At 40.9% G+C, this 21191-nt stretch overlaps 2 protein-coding genes across 8 annotated transcripts in view; one reads left to right on the plus strand and one right to left on the minus strand.

Annotated features, from left to right (window-relative positions):
* LOC146366359 (uncharacterized) overlaps nucleotides 1–18479 on the plus strand; it is a 49237-nt gene extending 30758 nt beyond the window's left edge. For 4 of the 6 annotated variants that reach the window (XM_084913123.1, XM_084913120.1, XM_084913119.1 and 1 more), the window contains exon 7: nucleotides 2249–6294. In XM_084913123.1, the coding sequence (XP_084769249.1) occupies nucleotides 2249–2338 (90 nt within the window). In that variant the 3' untranslated portion in view covers nucleotides 2339–6294. Of the gene's footprint in view, nucleotides 1–1553; nucleotides 6295–15477; nucleotides 15664–18112 lie in introns of those variants that run through there. The other 2 variants (XR_014797634.1, XM_084913121.1) reach the window with 2 other exon arrangements.
* palmda (palmdelphin a) lies at nucleotides 7288–20947 on the minus strand. 2 transcript variants are annotated; one of them, XM_084913130.1, is made up of 8 exons: nucleotides 18977–20947; nucleotides 17190–17270; nucleotides 16656–16777; nucleotides 15132–15246; nucleotides 15013–15037; nucleotides 14867–14926; nucleotides 13631–13791; nucleotides 7288–12825 (listed from the first exon to the last, which is right to left on the minus strand). In XM_084913130.1, exons 1-8 carry the CDS (start codon nucleotides 19019–19021, stop codon nucleotides 11863–11865), a joined length of 1572 nt encoding a protein of 523 aa, XP_084769256.1. In that variant the 5' UTR covers nucleotides 19022–20947; the 3' UTR covers nucleotides 7288–11862. The 2 variants fall into 2 exon arrangements, with proteins under 2 accessions (XP_084769256.1, XP_084769255.1); XM_084913129.1 differs by having other exon boundaries at nucleotides 14843–14926.
* Nucleotides 20948–21191: the final 244 nt, after the last annotated feature.

Consider the following 21191-nt stretch of genomic DNA (forward strand, 5'->3'; position numbering starts at 1 on the left):
ATAAAACGTACAGCTTATTGCACCAGCATGAATCTGCTCTTATATAACTATCATTAGCTTACAGCTTGAAGTGTTTCAGGTATGTGCTAACTAAAAATAGATAGATAGATTGTCTCGGTGGAGTTTAATAAACTCAGCCGTCTGCTCCTTGCTATCTAAAATATAACAGGACACTGGAGTAAACTCTCGACCATCTCACACTTCTGTTTAATCAGTTTTCTGACATTTGTGAAAATTATAGCAAATAAAACACTGAAAAAAGCCAAACAATAAAATGTTTAAGTTATCTAAGTGACTTACATCATGTTTAACCTGAGTAGCGAAAGATCACGGGCATTTGAAAACAATGTGCCGGGAGTTTGCTGTTCTTGCCGGCTCTAGTGAGCCTTGAACTCCCGGTCAGCTATCGAGCTGGTGGGTAACAGACGTCTCCGAAAACGTCACTTTTACAAATATGTGATGTCTCGATAAACCGAACAGATATTTGAAGTTTACACAGCTACATTCTCGCCTGAAAATATGTTAAAAGTTTATTTTGTGACCCAGACAGAGTAATAAGAGTAATATTAAAACTAAGTATGCCGCCATTGTTGGAAATGCTATGAATTCTGGGATAGGTTGGGCCACGAAGGATACACCCGACCTATCCTTCAAATCGGAGGAAATGAAGGACGCATTTGTCGGCCGCATTTGGAGAAGTCTACGAATTTGGACAGCCTTCGTCGTGTTGCTGTCACGTATTTGTCCTACAAATGCGGCCTCAGGAGGATGCAGCCTCTGAATTTGGACACAGCTACGATACCGGAGTTGCTTCTTCTTCTTCGGTGTTTAACGGCAGCTGGCATCCTTGTACATGCAGTGCTGCCATCTTCTGTTTCAGTCCGTTATTACACGCTTAAATCCTACTACTTATTCCTGCGTCTTTCAGGATCTTGCAAAGCTTCAAACGACGCGCTGACTATTAAATTAGTGGCAGCCCCAGTCACTAATAACAAGAACAACCCTGAGTTTGTTTTTAGCACCGGAGCCAGGCTGACAGAGAGTCAGAGCTAAATTGAGGTTTTCTTTTAACTTTAACGAGAAATTCTTCAGAAATAAAATTTTAACCATCAGAGAAAAAATAATTCATAGCTGCTCAATATGAAGTGCATTAAATGCAGGAACTTTAATAACTGCTTACTTTACCTAGGCTCTTCCTCTCTTATCATCTTTCTAAGTTGACTAAACCATGAATGCGCCTCAAACAATTTTCACTATTATTTAATGCTTAAATATGATTATTCTATCTTCATTAGCAGATTATGTACCACAGGCTTCTAAGGTGGCCACAAACAAATGATTTCTAAACTTTTTTTTATTTTAAAATAGAGTTGCTGTCAAACAGTTAAATGGTCATTTCCAAAGTAATGGTTTATAGAGTGCATGATAGCAGAGAATGTAATGATGCTGTTTAAACTGTCACTCTGACTTTCGTTTGTACATCACCCATTGTATATGTCATACACATTGTTTCACTCATTTTTTTTACCCTACCTTTCTGACTCATCAATCAGTTGGATTGATCGCATCTTTCATTCACCAGTTCACAATTTAGCAAATATATTCATTATTTACCTCATTTCATCGAACCATTACACCTGCATCACTTTATCCAGCATTTCTGTTACATCTTCTCTTCATTTTTCTTTCTCTCTAATGTCCATCCATCCATCCATCAATCCATCCATCCATCCATCCATCCATCCATCCATCAATCCATCCATCCATCCTCCATCCATCATCCATCCATCCTCCATCCATCATCCATCCATCATCCATCCATCCATCCATCAATCCATCCATCCATCCATCCATCCATCCATCCTCCATCCATCCATCCATCTATCCATCATCAATCCATCCATCCATCCATCCATCCATCATCCATCCATCCATCCATCATCCATCCATCCATCCATCCATCCATCCATCCATCATCCATCCATCCATCCATCCATCATCCATCCATCCATCCATCCATCCAACCATCATCCATCCATCCATCATCCATCCATCCATCCATCCATCATCCATCATCCATCCATCCATCCATCATCCATCCATCATCCATCCATCCATCCATCATTCATCCATCCATCCATCCATCCATCCATCCATCCATCCATCCATCCTCCATCCATCCATCATCCATCCATCCATCCATCCATCTTTGCTCCAGTGGTTCAGCTGAGTCTTCCCCTCCCTCCAGTTCCCTCCTTCCCTCTCTTCAGTGCCTCGACAACAAAATGCCATGGCACAACGATGGGAGGCCTCCCTACTAGCCAATCAGAAGAAGTAAGCAACGGTACTGCTCAGCTGTCAGACATTGTAAAAGTCCCCTTTCTGTTTCTTCCTTAGTTTTGCTCTCAGTCAGTCCCGTGTATCAGCAGCCAATGTGTTTTACAACATTTGTCAGAGCTATGGGTTATAGCTCAAATGTGGGTTTTTCACCTGGACACCACAGAAGAAGAGAACTGTTTCTCGGTTTCAATGATTTCAGTAATTTACCTGAACTGGTTTTCTCACAATGTCTCAGTGGCTTTAAAAGTCAGACTATCTAAAAGAGTCCGACACATTGGACCTGCCTGTAACGTCACTTTTTCCTTTATATAATAATTCCTGTGGACAGATTCCTTAAAGCTGTATAACAAACATAAGTATATATAAGTCTTAATCTGCAGTCATGATAATCCCACTGGTTTTAACGTGATATTTAATGTGAATTTTCACATTTTAACATCTGTGATTTTCTCCTCGATATATGATATTTACAGCACTTTGATAACTAGATATGGCTGAGCTAAGGCACTAGTAGAACTATTTATTGACATCTGTTTTATGTGAATGACTGACTTGAATGCAGTGATTTTCAATTTTACTTCTTGGCAGTCACATGCTCGATTTTAATGACTTTATATGTGAAAATATTGTAGCTATGCATTGCAGAGATGCAGACAAGATGTTGCATGTTGTTTTCTTCACAATAACAGTTCATGTATTTTAAAGGTGCCACGCCAAACTTTGAAAATCACTGCCTTAATGAAGTGTTACAATGAGCCATTGATCCAAACAGTTTGGATGTCCCAGGTTTCCTAAAGAGCTACTTTTGCTTCTTTGATGAAGGTCAGTTGTTAGCACAGGTTCTGATCAGTGTGTTAAATATACACTCTACCTTCCTTTAGTCCCTTATTGGCACACGTGTCATTTTTGAGGAAAGCTGTTAGTGTTTTAAACAGTTTAGGTAGCTTCTGTTAAGTGGCTGCATGATCTCGATGAGAGCAGCTCATAAAGGGAAACTTGCCCTTGCATGATGGATCCTCCCCCTTTAGTTTTTAACATTAATAGTTTGGCTTTGGCATCCACACTGTATTGTTTTCATCCTCTCAGTAGTTGGCCTACAGCCTTTTTACTTTTTACTTTAGGAACCAAAAGAAAATCTGTAATTTCTGCTCTGCAACCTGTGTTGTTGTGTGTGCCACAGGCTTTTTTCCATCATGAGCCTAGCTATCCCCCGAGAGTCCAAGGTATAAGGACGGAGTCTACTCTTATCTAGACTGTAGATAAGTTAATTAGTTTAGGTTAACTTCACACCATCATACAAAAAATGGACATCATAGAGCCTGTGTTTCATCCTGAAGTAAAACAAATAAGGAACAAAGATGTATCTCAGGAAAAGGATTACTGTGTAATGGAACTGAAGAGAAGTGAAAAAGTTAAAAGAGGACAACAGTTATTCGAATATGTTGCCAGATAGCTTGTAGCTAATGCCTCACCAACAACTTCCATCTATAAAATGGATGAAAGATCTCAAGCTGAAACAAACGTTTGCACGGCCGTGTCCCCGTGCTGTTTGAGCTTTATAATCATCCCCAGACAAACAAGCTTCTCTTGGAGTGATACAACCTGGCCAAACTGTGTATGGCTCCACAGTTATGGAGGCGAGGGCTCGTCACAGCTCTGACCACAAGATCTAGTCAATATTTTTACAGATTTTTATCGCCTGTCTTGATTCTTACAAAGAGAGATTTATCGTATTGTATTTTTGCTGCATATATTTATGAACTGAGCAGTGCTTATAAATTCTTAAAACTTTTATTTGTAAAAGGTTTATAACATATTGTGATGGTAAGATTACTGAAAACTTTCCATGTTTTTTAGAAGCTGATATTTCCGTGTGGTGTGTGCGTATGTGCACGAGTGCATACCAATCCATCCTCCTTACACATGAGACTTACACATGAGTGGCTCTGGCTTCTGCAGTATGACTCCAGAGTACGTCCACTAGTTTGGATAAAAGGTGCGTTCAAGTCAGCTCAGGATGCAGGATTTTTCTGTCACGGGGAACAACACCAAACAGGAATGCAGCAGATTGTTTGGGATCACTTTATTTTAGCTGTGCTACACTGCAGTGTATTACTGAATAAACTATATTACAGTATCTCAAACTACCTAGCTAAACCTGCGAGTCACTGTGCAACCTAAAGCTAGATCCACAGCTCAGTAGATTATAGTAGTTTGGCTTACCTTTTCTTTACCTTCTGCCCTACCTTCCTAATATTTAAATCCTACATTTACAACTTTTTATGACAATGTTAAAGTAATACTACTTTTCAAGTGCTGAAGGTGTTGTTAGATACTATAATTATCTTTGTATCCACACTAGGTGTTATAGTTTCAACTTGAAATTGAAGGCGAAGCTTTAAGTACCTTAAAGAGAAAGATTGCTAATAGAAGGCTGCAAAAAAACTTTCCCACTGAGTATTTTTCACCAGCCACTCTGATCAGTATGCTGGTGGTCATTTTTTAAATAAGACAGAGGTCCATCTTTAGGTGCTTGATTGACATGCTCCGTCTTGTGTGATTAACACACTGGCCAGTTACTAATAAACATAAGGAACTATGTTGTTCAGATTTTTCACTCAGTAAATATTTTCCTTTAAATCCATGTAGCAATATTAGTGCTCAAATGTTAACAGTGCATTTGGCTCTTTGGTGATGTATCTCCTCCAATCAGCTTCCAGCTGTTAACCGCCTACTCCACCGCACTGCACATATTCTGGCAATGTTAACCTCAACCTGAAAAGATGGTGTTGACCACAAAACCATCACTGGCTTCAGTTAAGCTATAATATAACAATAATGGCCGTAGTGAACAGCATCAGCTTTTATGCCCATCTTTATATACAGTCTTTATACACACCCTTGTGGAACAGCTAAAAGCTGGAAAAGCTTTTGACTGGAAAGCTGGAATTCTGGAATGAAAGTAGACGACTTCAATCCAAAGATAATACTGACTGGCGTCTGACCCCTGACCCTGGATACACTGTCAGTGACTCGTGGAAATGAAGCTGTAGCAACCATGCTACAAAGAAAATAGTCCTAATAAACCTGTCACAACTATTCTTTTTTCCCTCCCCAAAAATTCAGTTTGCCTTACTCCAAAATATACAGTTAAGGTAGGTCTACCACCTACGATGGCTCAGACCGTGTTAGATTACCAGGATAATTAATACATAAGTGTTGTCCATCTAAAGACTTTTGTTGGAGATTTAGTTCAATTTTATTTATACAGCATCAAAACCACAACACTGTAAGGTAGACCCTACAATAATAATGTCGGATTATTCACACATATATCAGTTATTACTGCTAGAAATGGCCTTTTGCTGACCACATATTGGAAACTGAAATACAGAAAACAAATGCAACTAAAAATTCAACTCAAAGTGCAAAATGTACACCCCCACCCCCCGATCAGAGGTCACAGAGGTCACAGACTGCACTTAGATGCTGTGTTAATGTACGCTTTGGGAAGTCTGAATATGCTGCTTAAATCTCTGTGTTATGAATTCTGAGATGTGTTGAATGCACTCTGTGAGAACAGGATGAAGGGTCAGCATGTTTCTGTGTTGCTGTGATACTGTATTATAACCTGGATTACACTGTACTGTGCACTCAGTGATCAGCCTGTAATTTCATGCCAGCCAAGGAGTTGAGTCCACATCCACACCTGGCTGCAGTTTTACTTTAAGTTTTGTTGTTTTTGCATTTAATTTTGTTTAGTTTTGGAAATAAATTGAATTTAGATTTCAGATGTACTTCTCAGCTGGTGCAAAGGTCCGATCTTCAGTGTGGAGTCACAGATGTTTTCCTCATACGTGTTATTTATGTGTATTAGTTTGTTTGCATCCACATTCACTCATTGATTATTGCCAAATAAAGGTGTGGTGATCTTAAATAAAGCATAACTCCTGAGTGGTGCTCAGCATTTCTTTATTCTCCATCAACCACATTCACCTACACAACTAGAAACAGTAAACGAAGTAAGTGAACTGCTGCATTGTATATTTAGCTGTACTTGGTCTTAATTTTGTTTTAGTTCTAAACACTTTCAGGAGAAATGTACTTCAAAATAACACAAAAAGCAAAGCATAGAAGAGCTAGCCTGGAGTCTGGATCTGCAGATTTCCACTGTGTGTTCACAGGGTGGGACTCACCCACTCAGATTAGGATGAAGCACATTTATTATGGGATATCACCATGGACACACACTTTTACAGCAGACATGGTCGTGACAATTTCTAATCTCGTTTTGTTTAGGCGTCTCCATATAATGACAATATATAAAAATAATAACATATGATTCTGAAAATGTCCATGCTGAAAACTGGCATGACCCCAATAAGCTTCAGTGTACCTGAGAGACAGAATCCAGGGTTTAAAACATCCCAGCAGCCTGCCCTGACCTCCTGCTCTGTATTTGTACCCTCAGTTTGCTCTGTTGTGTGCTCCTTTAAGGCTGTGCCCATGCTTGCCGTATGTTCTCCCTGAACATTTGTGGATTGGGTTGTGCTTGTATTCTTGACTTGCACTTTGTACTTATCTTCAATAATAAAACCACTCTTTAGTTTATGTCCGAGTCCTGCATTTGGGTCAAGCCGCTGCCTGCTACACAGGCAGCCTTGATCTAAAGTATTATCAGCTGCCATGGGTCAACATCAGGCAGCAGGGTCAATCAGGAGTACTTTAAATGTTTCTATCACATGTAACTCACACGTGACATTTTCTTTACACCTGGTGCAAAACTAAACTGAAAACATGTCTGAAATAAGAAAAGATCTCATTATTTTTGGGCCATAGTGGCTAAAAGTAAAACACAATAACAGTCTGGGAGAGAGGGATCTTCAAATGAAAAGAAAAATAATGACTGAGATTAAAGTTGTAAGTAAATTCAATAATAACAAGAAGAAGAAGAAGAAGAAAAGAGCTTACAGGGACAGAAAATAAAGTTTAGAAGACAAAGGTTTTTAGAAATGTTCAGTTTTCGAGGTTGGATACAGATGTTCAAGAGTTTGCAGCTTACGTGTTCAGTTTTTATATTGTTTGTCCTGCATTTAACACAAAGTGCACAATGATGACCTCATGCAGGAAAGCATGAGGTCAAATATGGGTCTGAAACACAGGACCATATGAATGCTACTGCTACAGGACAGCATATATATACGAGTAAACTACTCCCAGCTGTTGCTTATATCATCCATCCATCCAGATGTGTGCATGAGGAAACCAACATCACAAACAGAGAACCATTGCCAGGTGAAGGCAGCAGCACAGACCAAAGAGCTTAGTTAAGGACCTAAACACCTCCTTCATACCACAGTGGACAACAGAAACGTTGATGCCACAGCAGGAAAAACACATGAGATAATACTGAAAGAAATGACTGCTGCATCCCATTTAGCTGGTCCATTGCCAAAGGGTAAAAAGGGCAAAACTAATAAAGCTAATAAGAACCTTAACTTCTTAACATCCAGCACTGCTGACAAAGAGATGATAGTCAGGTAGCAGACACGTGTGGGCCTGATCTGTCGAGTGCTCTGTGGGACAGACGAGGTCTAAATCACACAACACATCTAACATGTAGTCGTTATTAAGGCGAGCTGAGTCAGCACCATCAGTCAAATCAAATGTGTCATGGTCTCCTTCTGGGTCACCTTGCTCTGTCTCCCTCTTTCTGCTCTCTCTACCCCCCTATCAGTGTGAGTGTGTTGGTGTGTTTTTGGTTACAAAACTCTTGCTGAACACCTGCGCAGCACATCTGCCAACTACTTGGAAAACAAACTGTAGAAAAATGTATATGTTTGAGAAGGGGTGTTGTGAATTTGACTATCCTCATCCATCCTGACACCTTAAAACAGTTACAGGACACTAGTGTAGGATTTGTATCACAACAGTGTAAAAACTATGGTACAACCCTGGGCTGTTTTCTCTCACTGTGTCTCCCCTGCAGAGCAGAACTACCATGAATCAGGAGCTTCTGGCTCTGAATATGAGACTAGAGGAACTGATGCACCGGCTTGAAGACTCTGATTATCATTTGTTGTCTGAACTGACCACAAGAACGTTGCCTACCTCCAGTCAGCCAAGAAGTATTAATGCCCGACAAGCCAAGTGGCCCCCGTCTGAAAATTGAGAACTGAATCCATAAAACCTTGTCCAAATTATATTGGTGTGTGTGTGTGTGTGTGTGTGTGTGTGGAGCACCTTTTTTTGTAGCAGCATGAGCACTGGTTAGCAAAGCATTCTTCACTGCGTCAGCATGTGTGTGTAAGTCCAGGTTTGTGTGTGGCTCTTGTATCACTCCTCACATTTGATTTGACTCCCCATCATACAAAATGTAATCAAATGGAAAAGTCTCTTTTTAAAACTTGTTTTATTAGTTTTAATCTTTTAACTTTATGCATCAAGCAAAAATGTAATTATATGCAACATTCTCTGACTGGAAGAAATTAGTTTAACATTTAAACCTATTTTCTGCACATTCCAGAACATAAAATAAAATATTTTTTGTGTTTACACTCAGTCTTTCAAATAGATGCAAGTAAAACACAGCAGAAAATAAATAAAGTCAAAGACTCAGCGGTCCTGTTGCTCTATTTTCACCTGTAAAGCAGGAGTGGGGTAGGCGGAGGTTTACCCTGGTGCAGGTGTGCCGCAGCGGTCAGTGGAAGAATCCACGAGTTTCTCTGTGAGTTTCCCATCATGTCTTAGCGCACTCGGTGCTTGTTTAGGGGTTTTTTTTGCTGTAAAAAGAAGTTTTCTTCCCACGCACAATGCTAACGGAGGCTAATGTTTTTGTCACTTTTTATGGAATCAAAATCAAAGTAAGGTCAGTACTTCCACGCTTTAAACGCTGCACGCTCATACTCTCTGCCGCACTCGATATGTTATCCATTGTTGATCTGCACACAGCTGTTGTCACCAACGTCGCACTTGCTTACGTCACTGTCATGAGACACTCGCAATAAAATCATGGTTTTAGTAACGCAGTAACGCAGCGTTCCTACGGGAAAGTAACAGTAATCTAATTACCGTTTTTGCAATAGTAATCCCTTACTTTACTCGTTACCTGAAAAAAGTAATCAGATTACAAGTAACGCGTTACTGCCCATCTCTGGTCCCAGCTGTGTTTCCCTCCCGTTTCCCTCTTTACTGTATTCAAGCCCTGTGTTTTCCTCTGCCCTTTGTCACGTTGTACCTCCTCATGTGCTGTAAGTCGCTCGTGTTTCTGGTTTCAGTTTTTCTACGCTTCTAGTTTCCCAGTGTTTTGTTCTTAGTTTTATAATCTAGGTTTTTGGTTTGTTTTCTGTAAGTTATATTATGAAGGATTTTTCCAGCAAATAAAGCTGCCGATTCAAAGTTTATTTTTCCGTGCACGAATGTCTGCATTTGGGTCCACGTCCTGCCTGCCACAGCACACAGTTTCATTGCGTTTGCTGATAAATATAATGGTGGCTGTGTGCCAAAGCCAGTGATACGGGCACCTGCATTAATGACGTTAAACTCATGGATAGTTCTTTAATGACACGAGCGACTAACAGAGAGTGATTTCCAGCGTGACTCTGTGGGGACATCTGAGCTGACTCGTGTCACACAGGATTAATGTCGCACACGCATTAAATGGTCAGAGCAGCGTACACGGGATGAGTTGGTTTATTAGCATCATTGTTCCATGCCTTTCTACATGCTTGTCATCTCACACACTGCACCCAAATGTTTAAAGGCACTATCAGAATGGACACTGAATCAGAACAAAAAGGTTTACAAATGCTGATGACAGTAAAATTATGATTTTACTGTCAGGTATTTACAAACCAGATGTTTAAGCTTCCACTGTCAGGAAATGATCTGCCATGATGAATGTTGTTTCTCATATGCAAATGTTCCAGTTGGAGAAAGCAAAACTGAAACATTTGCACCTGAGCTGTGAATGCTAATGCAGTCATGCTGCTGTTGTGCAGCTTAGATATTTTAGATAACAAATATCACACTTGTCCATCCGGTTGTTGTTCAGTATTTATCAGCTGATATTGTTTTGGTATTATTAAACCCACGTGGGCCAGCTCAGAACAGAATATGCTGCATAGCACAGGAAAGTAATGCAAACATTCACCAACACATTCAACACAGTGCGAAGTCATTATGAAGTAGGTCACTCCAATCCGTTATTACCAGCAGAGGGAGCCACAGTGCGCTCCACTGGTCAAACCTAATATTGTGTCTGTTGCTATGGGAACATGTGCTTGGTCTGTAATATTGTTTAATTTGGACCTGAGGACTATAAGAAGATCATTAATGTTATTACCTCCATGTGTGTCTGTGTGTGTCTGTGCGTGTCTATGTAAACCATTGTTTTGAATTAATTCTGATAAAGGATTTTAGATTGGGGTCATGGTAACTACCCATTAAATGTTAGCTTACATCCATTACGGTCTTCAATATGAGCTTCATGATTTATTGGTTGAAAACGGACAAAAAGCCTTTTAAATTCAAAGTTCTGACTCTTAAAATTGTGCTGTGCATTGTCAACATATGGAAAATATCATATAAAGATCATGTGATCTCTCCTCAACAGATCAAGAGCTGCGTCTTGGAAATGCATAATTTTGGTTAATTTATTACTGTCATAGGCTTTTGGGAACAAACAAAACAAAACAGAAACATGCATGAACCTACAAAGTTCTTCAGGCTAACATGCTGTCCAAACCTAATCCTAAAGATCAGAGCTGGGCTTATTTGAGTGCTTTGAAGCAGTAAAAGTGAAGCATCTTACAGTCCAGTCATCATCATGCTGGTGTTGCTCTGCTGTTCTTTGTCACAACCAGCAGCTCTGCAGTGTAACAATGAAATGAGTAAATGTTAAACAGTACAGTTTTGAGTTGCTATTCTGAGAGGTTAAAGCTAGCTGCCTGGGCTTTGAATACTGGGAGCTAGGAGCAGACATGCTAAAGCACTGCTAGCACATGTGCAGTAAGAACACGTGTGTCACTTGGATTTAATCCTGTTCAAAGTGATTTATTTTGGTTTGTCTTTTTTCTCCATGCATTCCAGCTTCAGATGACAGATTTGTGGGTTAATCTTTTCAAGTCATCTTACATTTTACATTAATCTGTAGCATATATATCCTGGGGCAACATACTGAACTCCCAGTTGCTCTCTGATGCATTCATTCATTCATTCATTCATTGTTAGTACTTAGGCATGGAAAACAGTGCTTGTGTGATTGTGTGTGATTTGGTGAAGCAGAGTAGAAAAGCGCTATATAAAAACAGTCCACTTACAGCGACACACAGCAGTATGGGATACGTGGGGAACACGTTATAAAGACTGACCAAATTAAACAGGGCTCTTTAGTTGCAGTGTCACATGTTTATTAGCTGGAGATGATTTCACATCTTCCCTTTCACAAAAGCAGTCGGTCACTAAGCGCTCGAGGAGAATCGGTCATTTTAGGCAGCACCACGTAAAAAAGAAGGCTTTCAGTTAGCAGACACTACAGCACGGTTGTTGTTTTTTCCGGATCTTTCTGACGCCTGGTCCCGCCGCTCTCTCTCTGTGTCCGTCTCCAAGTCCCTGCACGTGTGCAGCAGCTCCATTGCTTGCGCTTGGCTTTGGAATGTGCCCGTGGCTCTTCTTCTCCTTCATGTTGCTGTCATCATAGTCTTCATCGTCCTCAACAATGACCAGTTCAGCCTCGAGGGAACCTTCAAACTCCTGAACCTGCCGGCTCTCGCCCAACGCTGACTGAAAACCCATGAATATGGCTGTGATTGGCTCAGCAGTGTCCAAGACGCTAAGGACTGTGCAAGGAGGGTCATCTCCAGTAAGGGGTGCTCTGTGTCTGTTCCCAGTTTGTCTGTTTGACTGGTACAATGATGGGCGGTAATGTTCTTCCTCACTGATATAATCAATAGCAGGAATATAACAGGGAGTGTAGCTGAACCGTGTGTGTGTTAGTATTTCCTGGTCATGTGTTCTAAGAGGTACGCAGCACCTGGATGGTTCAGTGATCCTGCTGCTGCTTCTGGTCATGCCACTGGGCTGGTGGCTTGCAGACCCGCCTTCCTGAAGACGGTGACAATTTGTCACTGGATATGAACTACAGTGACAATCTCGCTGGTTGCCATAGTGATCCAGGCGCGTCACACAACTTTCCGTCAGATTGCTTTGCTGGCTCCTGCCTTCATTTTTGATAAGACAGCTGTCCTGGTTACAGTAGTGACGCTCACTGTGTGGGTTTCTTTGGCTGTTTTCGTTGGAGCTAAAGTCTTTCTCTGCTTTGTGTCTTTGCAGGACAGCATAGTGTCCTGGCTGCTTCCCGAGGTCATGCTCCTCCACCCTGTTCCAGTTTTGGTGCTTTGCTTGACAATGCATTGTAGCATTTCTCAGTAAATGTTCCACCTCATTGGCCGATAGCTCAGAAACACCATTCTGGCCACGTGATGCCTAGAAGTACAAAAAAACCAGGACTCAGAAACTGAAAGGAATTCAAACACAACAGAAGCTAACATGACGTATTCTGTTTATGTCACTTCATGAGCTACTTGAAAAGGAACATGTACAGCTAAAATGCTTGTTCTTTGTCAGCAGAATTGCTAACAGAAATCTATATTAGCTTGAGATGTTCATGCCAGTGTTTCCCCACACAGGCTTTATTCGTGTGGGTGACTGTTTTGCAGCTAAGTGAGGCCGCAGCTCAGGACTGTGGATTTGGAGTTGCTACTATGTGATACAGAACTCAGTTAAGAGACAGTGGATTATTGCTCCTTTATTTATTGTCATAGTTTTTGAGATTTATTAAAATAAAGATTTAAACAAAGGAAAAACCAACTAAGAACCATGCAGATGGTTCCAACAGTAACAGACGACAGTCGGCTGCATCCTTCATTACTGTAGTTTTCTCTCTCTTGAAATAGAGAAACGATATAGTGCATGCCTTCATTTATATTCATCATATACAACAAATCTTTGTTTGCCTTTGGCACACCCTAAAGCAGGTAGATAGCTTTACATTAATCCAGTGTAACATTAGCCCAGTCCACTACTCTGTGCCAGTCGCAGCTACTGGGACTTTGGTGAAAATGCTGGTGTCACTATTACCAGTTGTGGAGTATTAGGGTCACTAATCAAAAGTTACAGGGAGCTAATATTCTCATACAAATCTGTTTCAAAGCCAAAATGGAATGAAACAAAGCATGCACCTCCACTGCTTAAAGTGAAGTCAGAGTTTGGCTCAGAATAATAAAAATACCTGTTGAGAGTTGAGTGCACAAACACACTTCTGGACATCATCATAAACCCTGAGCCCGGTGTTTTGGTGAAAGTCTTTCAGAAGAACATCTGGCGTAGAAAGTACTGAGCTCTCCCCAGTCAGAGTATTTTTAGCCACATTGATCTGCATGTTAAACAGAGCTGGGACACAGAGGGCAGATGCACTTAATGCAGTTAAAGTTTATCCTGATTATCATGACATCAGTCCAGGTGCACAGCACAATCCATGTCCTGTACATTAGTTAATGCAAGTCTCCACAGGTCATTCTCAATGGGTGATACAAATGTATAAAAATAAAGCAGAGGAAAAATTAAAAGTTTTCTTTGAGCTCTGAGATATGGTATATCTGATATAACATATACAGGACAGTGTAGAACCCAGAAACATAGATGTGTGGTCAAAGATGAAAGAATGTGGACTAATGAGGTGAAAAAGTTACATTTATGTGACTTTCTGATGTCCTTTTTAAAGATCTGTGGAAAATGATGAATCACGTTTTTTGTGCAGAAACTAGGATTGAGTCATATAGACATCCTTTACTCAGCGTTCTGATACCTGTGCAACGTTCACAGGTAGATCCTCAAAAACTACAGCACACTGGAACGCAAAATTAAAGCAGACATGAAACACTACACACATACAAAAAATCCAGCTGTTACTCATAATCTGTGTGTTTGTAAAGAACTTCAAAAATGAGGACAGATTTTCATGTTTGAGTGAATGTAGCCAAACAATGGAGCCAATTATTGTTAAAGAGACAGACAGTATAAGTGGACAGTATGTCCTTGGTTTTACTGCTGCAGCCAGGGGCAGCACAAAAGTGTTTTCCACTGAGTTGTTGGTTCTGTCACCAGTTAGCTAACATAAACTAATGTGGGTTTATTAGCCACAACCAACCAGGTGACGTCACATTCTGTGCTGACAGAAGATGGCGCTAAACATCTTTTGAAAGCACTTATTTCTTAAATCCATTTTACTGTTAGTCAGGGCTCCATGATGCAAACTGGCTCTTATGTGTAGTGTTTCATGTCCACTTTAATTTTGAGCTCCAGTGTACGTCTTTGAGGATCTAGCTGTGAACTGTTCACAGTTATCACAACACAGCACTATAAATTCAGTTCTAAATTAGCAAACTCTTGTGTATTTCAGTGCTATTGTGTATAACAGTTTTAAATGTATGAATGATCTCACTCTGCTGTGGTGTGTTTGGCTCACACTGTTCACTGGCTGGTGAGGAGAAGGATTCAGGGATTGCTGTGGTTATGTGTAATGGTTCTGCAAGAACAAAAACAGAACTGTTAGCTTGGGTTCATCTTTCGTCGCAACACCAGAGATGTTGCAAATGATGTCGCATGACTTACCAGGAACAAAGCTGTTGTGGGCTTCCTAGAAGACACGCACAACTCAGTAAGTATAACAGGTACTAAAGGGAGCACAACACTACACCTGTGTATCTGTGAGAATGTGTGTTTGTATATACCTTGATAATGTCCTCCGGACTTTTCTCCACTGTCTTGAGTCTACTGAGGATAAAACTCTCATTAACGCTGATCATAGACTCTTCTCTCTCCAGAGAATCCACCTCCATTTCAATCCTAAGGAGACAGAGGGGTCAGGGCAGGGTAGTAACAGGGCAGGACATCACATGAGAAACAGTAACCTCTGGGCCTGAAAATGTGGCCAATGTGAAAGTGCCAAAAACTGCAGTGCCTCTGAAGGCTATTTGAGGCTGGCAACCTCATAGACTCTCTTGTTAAAATACCCAACTTTACTTTAAAAAAGTAATCAGATTACAGTAACACGTTACTGCCCATCTCTGTCCACAGGATTAGCTGATCATCCAGGTGAAATCGGGAGGAAAGTTTAGTGGCCGGGATGTGAGGCTGCAGAGTGTTGAACGCTGATGAGAAATCAGCAAACAGAAGTCTGGCAGAGGAGTCAGGGAGCTCCAGATGTTTGTGGATGGAGTCCAAGATGAAGATTGTTGCATCATCGACGCCTCTGCGTGCACGGTAAGCAAACTGGGGAGGGTCCATCAGTGGGTCAGTTGCTCTTGATGTGCTGTTTTATGATCTTCTCCATGGCCTTCATCACCAGGGAGGTGAGGGCCGCAGGACGAAGATCATTCAGAGACTTTGGGTTGTTTCTTTTGGGGACGGTGTGACTGTCAATTGAGTGTTGAAATAGAGTCCGGAACACACTTCCTAGTTGCCCTGTCTCAGAACTCGACTGCTGATGTTGTCAGGGCCGGGTGAGCTCCTCTCCCTGGTCCTCCTGAGGGCTCTCACCATGTCCTCAGTCCTGAAGGTGAGTGCAGAGCTGCCAAGTTTCAGTGAGGATCTGGACTCCTCAAGCTGGGATGGGTGTGGCTCAGGTGGTAGAGCAGATCAGCTACTGATTGGAAGGTTGGTGGTTCGATCCTTGGCTTCCCCAGTCTGCATGCCAAATATCCTTGGGCAAGATACTAACCCCAAGTTGCCCTCCGATGTGTTCATTGGAGTGTGAATGTAGATTAGTTTGCACTTGTGTTTAGAAGTGCTTGTATGAGTGGGTGTGAATGAGGCATGTTGTATAGAGCCCTTTGAGTACTCTGGGAGAGTAGAAAAGCGCTATATAAGAATCAGTCCATTTGCCATGTTTAGTCTCCTAACAGCAATTCAAATTGTAATCCTTGTGTTTAAGGATTTACCTCGTTAAAAACTATATTCTGCATCAATCTTTTTTGTGTGCTGACATCTTTCAGAGCTAGCAAACCCACATCTCTCACAAACTTACAAAACACACAGTGCACCGTTCTCTGACTGGAGATGATCAATGAGTGTTTGATGTCTAAAATGGAACAAGCTGCATTATACTTATTTACATTTGAATTCTAATTTCCCATTCACCTTTAGATGTCAGAGACACCAAAAGGCTGTGGCCTGCAAGGCCAAACAATGCCCATGCGTAATCTATGGTGAAGATATGTGCTTCTCTGTGAGCTCTGTTTGAGCTGATTTTGTACCTGTGGATGCTGAGCTGCAGGGCTCTGGTGTGTTCCCGGTCAGACAGAAAGCTCTGCTGCTGTGTGCAGTCTACTCCATTATGGGAGTCTCGCAGCAGCCACTGCTCTCTCAGAGCCTTTTTCTGTACAGAAGAACAGAATTATCACTAGTGTGGATTGGGACTGGAAGTAAAAATACAGGTCTGCAAACAGGTAGGACGACTATCCTGTCTTTCTCTCCTCACCCCAACCAGTCGTGGCCATCTGCTGCGACATTCCTGTTAAAATGGAGTTTTTCCTTCCCACTGTTGCCAAAGTGCTTGCTCATAGGGGGTCATATGATTGTTGGGTTTTTCTCTGTTGTATTATTGTAGGGTCTACCTTACAATATAAAGCACCTTGAGGCAACTGTTGTTGTGATTTGGCGCTGTATCAGTAAAACTGAATTGAAATGAATCGATTACTTCTGCAGTTCATGCTGATAATACACATCCAATGAAATGATTTGCTCTACACTTTATCTGCTGTTATAGCCGATCATTTATTCAAACCAACCTTCAGATGTTGCAGTTTGAATTTCTCTTGATCGAGTTTCACTTTCTTCTTTTTAATGTCCTCTTGAATTCGATGCTTCTGCTGTTTCATCAAAAGCAAAAGCTTAAATGAGTGAATATATGAAACATTTACAATTTACAATGGATTGTCAGAATAAGTCAAATATCTATTGAAAATGTAACCCAGTGAGTTTACACGACTCTGTAATGCACTACAACATTGTTATTGCTAATTGTGATTCATTGTTACTCTGTTAATCACTGAGTTGAGCTAAAGTAAATCAATAATAAAAGATAAATAATCTAAATATAAGAAGACACGGGGAGAACACACGGGTTTGGCGTTCAGCTACTCTGAGCACTCAGCTTGTGTGCTGCTGATGTTCTAGTATTACATGTTGAATATTAAATGCACTAAAATAAGATGATGGAATGAAGTTAATTTTGATCTTAAAGGTTATGAATCTATTTTATTTGATGCTCGAGCGGCACTGTAAAGATGTCTCTGCATATTCTTACTGTGCTGATACGTTACCACATACTGTAAAACTACAGCCTGTGGGCTTTTGTATATTTTTGGTCATTTTATTTTGTACATTGAGTGTAATTAACATATTGCTTCATTGCCATGCAGTGCAAAGCAATGCTCCTGTAATTCAGTAAAAGGGGCAGTACTGTAAAAGATAATCTACCATAGTTCATGGTTTATTTCTGGTTTCTGATAGAAATGTGCACCTTGATGGAAAAATAAGCTGATTGTGATTTAAAGATTGCATTCATGATTAAGATGCACTGTATAGACTGTAATTAGAAATTAGAATTAATGTTTTGTGCTTGATTTGTTATAGCACTTAAATTATTTACATATGGCCATATATATCATTAGAGTGTGAATTGAATTAGTAATAGCCCTGTTGTTTACAGGCTAGGCTTTTTTTGTGGGATCGTGAGACCTGGATTTCTTCCTGACGAGGAAGATGGCGAGCCGTTCCCTTTGAACCGAACCACAGCCATTCCGAGTTGGCCCAGAAGGGCAGGTTGCTCTTCTCTCACGAACAATTGCAACAGAGCGGTTGGACAAAATCACACCCATCACAGACTTTTGACCTTTTGGATTTGACTTGACTGAACACTGACTATTAAGCCGGCAAGACTGACATATCTGAGCTCAGATAGGATTCTGGTTACTATTATTATTGCTGTTGTTGTATCTTATTTAATGTGTCATTCCTGTTTATGAAGTGCTGTTTAATTGTTGCTATATAATTCAATACAATTCAAAGCAACTTTACCTGTGGCTCCACTCATTCTTCTGCACGCAACTCACCATGACCCTCCTGCCAATCGAGCTATTGGCCCATTCTCTCCATCTTACTTTAACCTCCCCTACCCTATCCTGTACTTGGCTACAAAAGCAAACTAATCCTCAGAATAGTTTAAACTGTTTCATTTAAGTTTTAAATGTTCCAAAGTTAAGTGAAAGTTAAAGGACAGAAAAAGGTCATAAACAAATGACAAAAGAACTAATTTACATTTTTTAGAGTCAAAAGCCACAAAGATTTAATTTGTTACTTATTTAAATAATAATAATTATTTGTAAGTTACATGTTTTATTTTAGAGTACAGTAAAAAAGAAAAAAGGTACAGACTGTACACGTCTCAGTAACATCTGCATCATGCTCTAAAACTTCTAAATGAAAGTGTGAATAATTGTCAAATAGATAAGCAGATATCTTTAGAAGTGTAGCACAAGTGTCTGTGACTGCTCAGAGTAGACAGGAGCATTACAGTGATGGCCTGGAGCCTCTCCTTGAGCAGGTCACTCTCCTCCATACTGCTTCGGGATCAACACAGAGACTGGAGACGAGAAGAAAGAGAACCTGTCAGATGCCTTTATTTCACAGTATCACTTCTAAACATGACCACCAGCAACATTAAGCCAAACCACATTTACAAACTCAAACTGACGGTTCAATATAAGAATAAGCATCATTCTGAAGTGTGAGTCATGCACAGCCGCCTGAGTAGAAGCATAAAAATATGAAGAGGGACTGAAACGAGCAGCATGAAACAGCTGTTTCCAGCACCCTGACACAACGGCCCCTGAGTACACTGTGACATCACTATTTTATTTCAGTATTTGTTCCTCTGATAGCACACTGCCACCTGCCAGTTTGTTCACTCTTTATGACACAGTCATCTGCTTACCCTAAACGAGCCATTTGTAACTTTTGTCTCACTCTAATTAAAGAAAGGCAGAGAGAGGCTTTATCTACAAGTCCATCAAGTAACCTGTCACTGAAGCACTAAGCTAATCTGCTCATGAGCCTGATAATCTGCGTAAACCATCTGCTTGCCAACCACAGGCAGGGCTGCTGTGTGGTTTACTGTATTAACTGAAAAGTCTGAACTTTTTATTTATAGGAAATGTTACAAATCACACAGAGAACACATCGTTCTCCTTGAGTAATGCACTGGATCCACACCAGACTACTTCTGTTGTGGGTTCTTTTCTCGCTTCATAAAATTCAGATTCGTTTTTTTGTGTGTTATCTAGATAAGAAATAGATATAAGTGCTGAAATGTTTATGCCTTTAAACAAGAATCACACTGTTCATGGGTACAGAGCTCTGTGTTATTGATTTATCAATACACATGTAAATACATCATGAACTGGGTAATTCCACATACAGTGTTGCCAAAACTATTCGTCTGCCTTCACAAGCATATGAACTTGAGTGACATGCCATTCTGAATCCACAGGGTTTAATATAATATCGTCCAGCTCTTTGCAGGTATAACAGCTTAAACTCTTCTCGGGAGGCTTTCCACAAAGGTTTTAATTGGGATTTCTGACCATTATTCAGAAGCACATCTGTGAGGTCAGACACTGATGCTGGCTCACAGTCTCAGCTCGAATTCATCTCAGTGTGTTCTGTTGGGTTCATGTCAGGAACCTGTTCAGACCAAACTTGCTCGTCCATGTCATTCCCAAATTGTTCCCACAAAACTGGAAATGTGACATTGTGTCTCGGTATGCTGAAGCATCAGGAGTTCCTCTCACCGGATTTAAGGTTACAAGACCTGAAAATCAGCCCCACACCACAAGCCCACTTCCACTTGGCACAATGCAGCCAGACAAGTGCCACTACAAGAACTGTGATTTCAGGTCGTGGTGGATGACTTGCTGCGTACCAGGACAGATTCAAATGAAGGATGATCAAATGTATGATCTGAGTTACAGATGATTACGGGCTGTTCCCTGAAATCCTTTTATTGTACTTTAATCTATCGACCTCCTGGAGCTGCCCTGCACAGATGTTCCTGTACACTACGCCGGCCACTTGGTTATGGCGTTCCATGTATGCCCTGCCTGCTAGCATCTTGCACCCTGCTGTTAAGTGCTGGATTGCTTCAATCTCAACCTGAGATTGATTCAAGACTTATGTTATTATTGGGCACCAGCATATCAAAATGCTCCCTAACTGCTGATGTTTTTTGAGATTCTCCATGCAAGCTTCATGTGCTTAAAATCTCCGTGCAAGCTCGTGATGATCCTCCAGTTCATGCAAAAAACTCATTCCCATGTGTTTGTGACAGCTTGAATCCCATAATGAGACAGTGATGTCATTTCAAGGAAACGAGGCCTTGTTTATCTTTTATCACACGATAAAAGATAAGACCAATAAGCAGCCTCGACATGGGCTTCATCTGGACACGCCCCTCAATAAACACAGGCCTCAGGGCTTTAACATTACTGCTCACCGCTTCACCTGCGTGCCCACCCTCTGATGCCTTGACCCCGCCCCCCAACGTCCCACCGTGCAGACTCTCACCCTTCCTGGATGTCACCTTCATATACCAAGTAAGCAATCAGTCACATCTCAGCTGTGGATAGTTTTGGGATTTGTTTGGTGTGAAATAAATCTTTGTGAAAAGCATGGTCTGTACTCTGTGTGTGCGTGCGTGTGTGTGTGTGCGCGTGTGTGTGTGTGTGTGTGTT

Source organism: Perissodus microlepis, chromosome 18, assembly GCF_051167445.1.
Source record: "Perissodus microlepis isolate ML-2025 ecotype Zambia chromosome 18, ASM5116744v1, whole genome shotgun sequence".
Lineage (NCBI taxonomy): Eukaryota > Metazoa > Chordata > Actinopteri > Cichliformes > Cichlidae > Perissodus > Perissodus microlepis.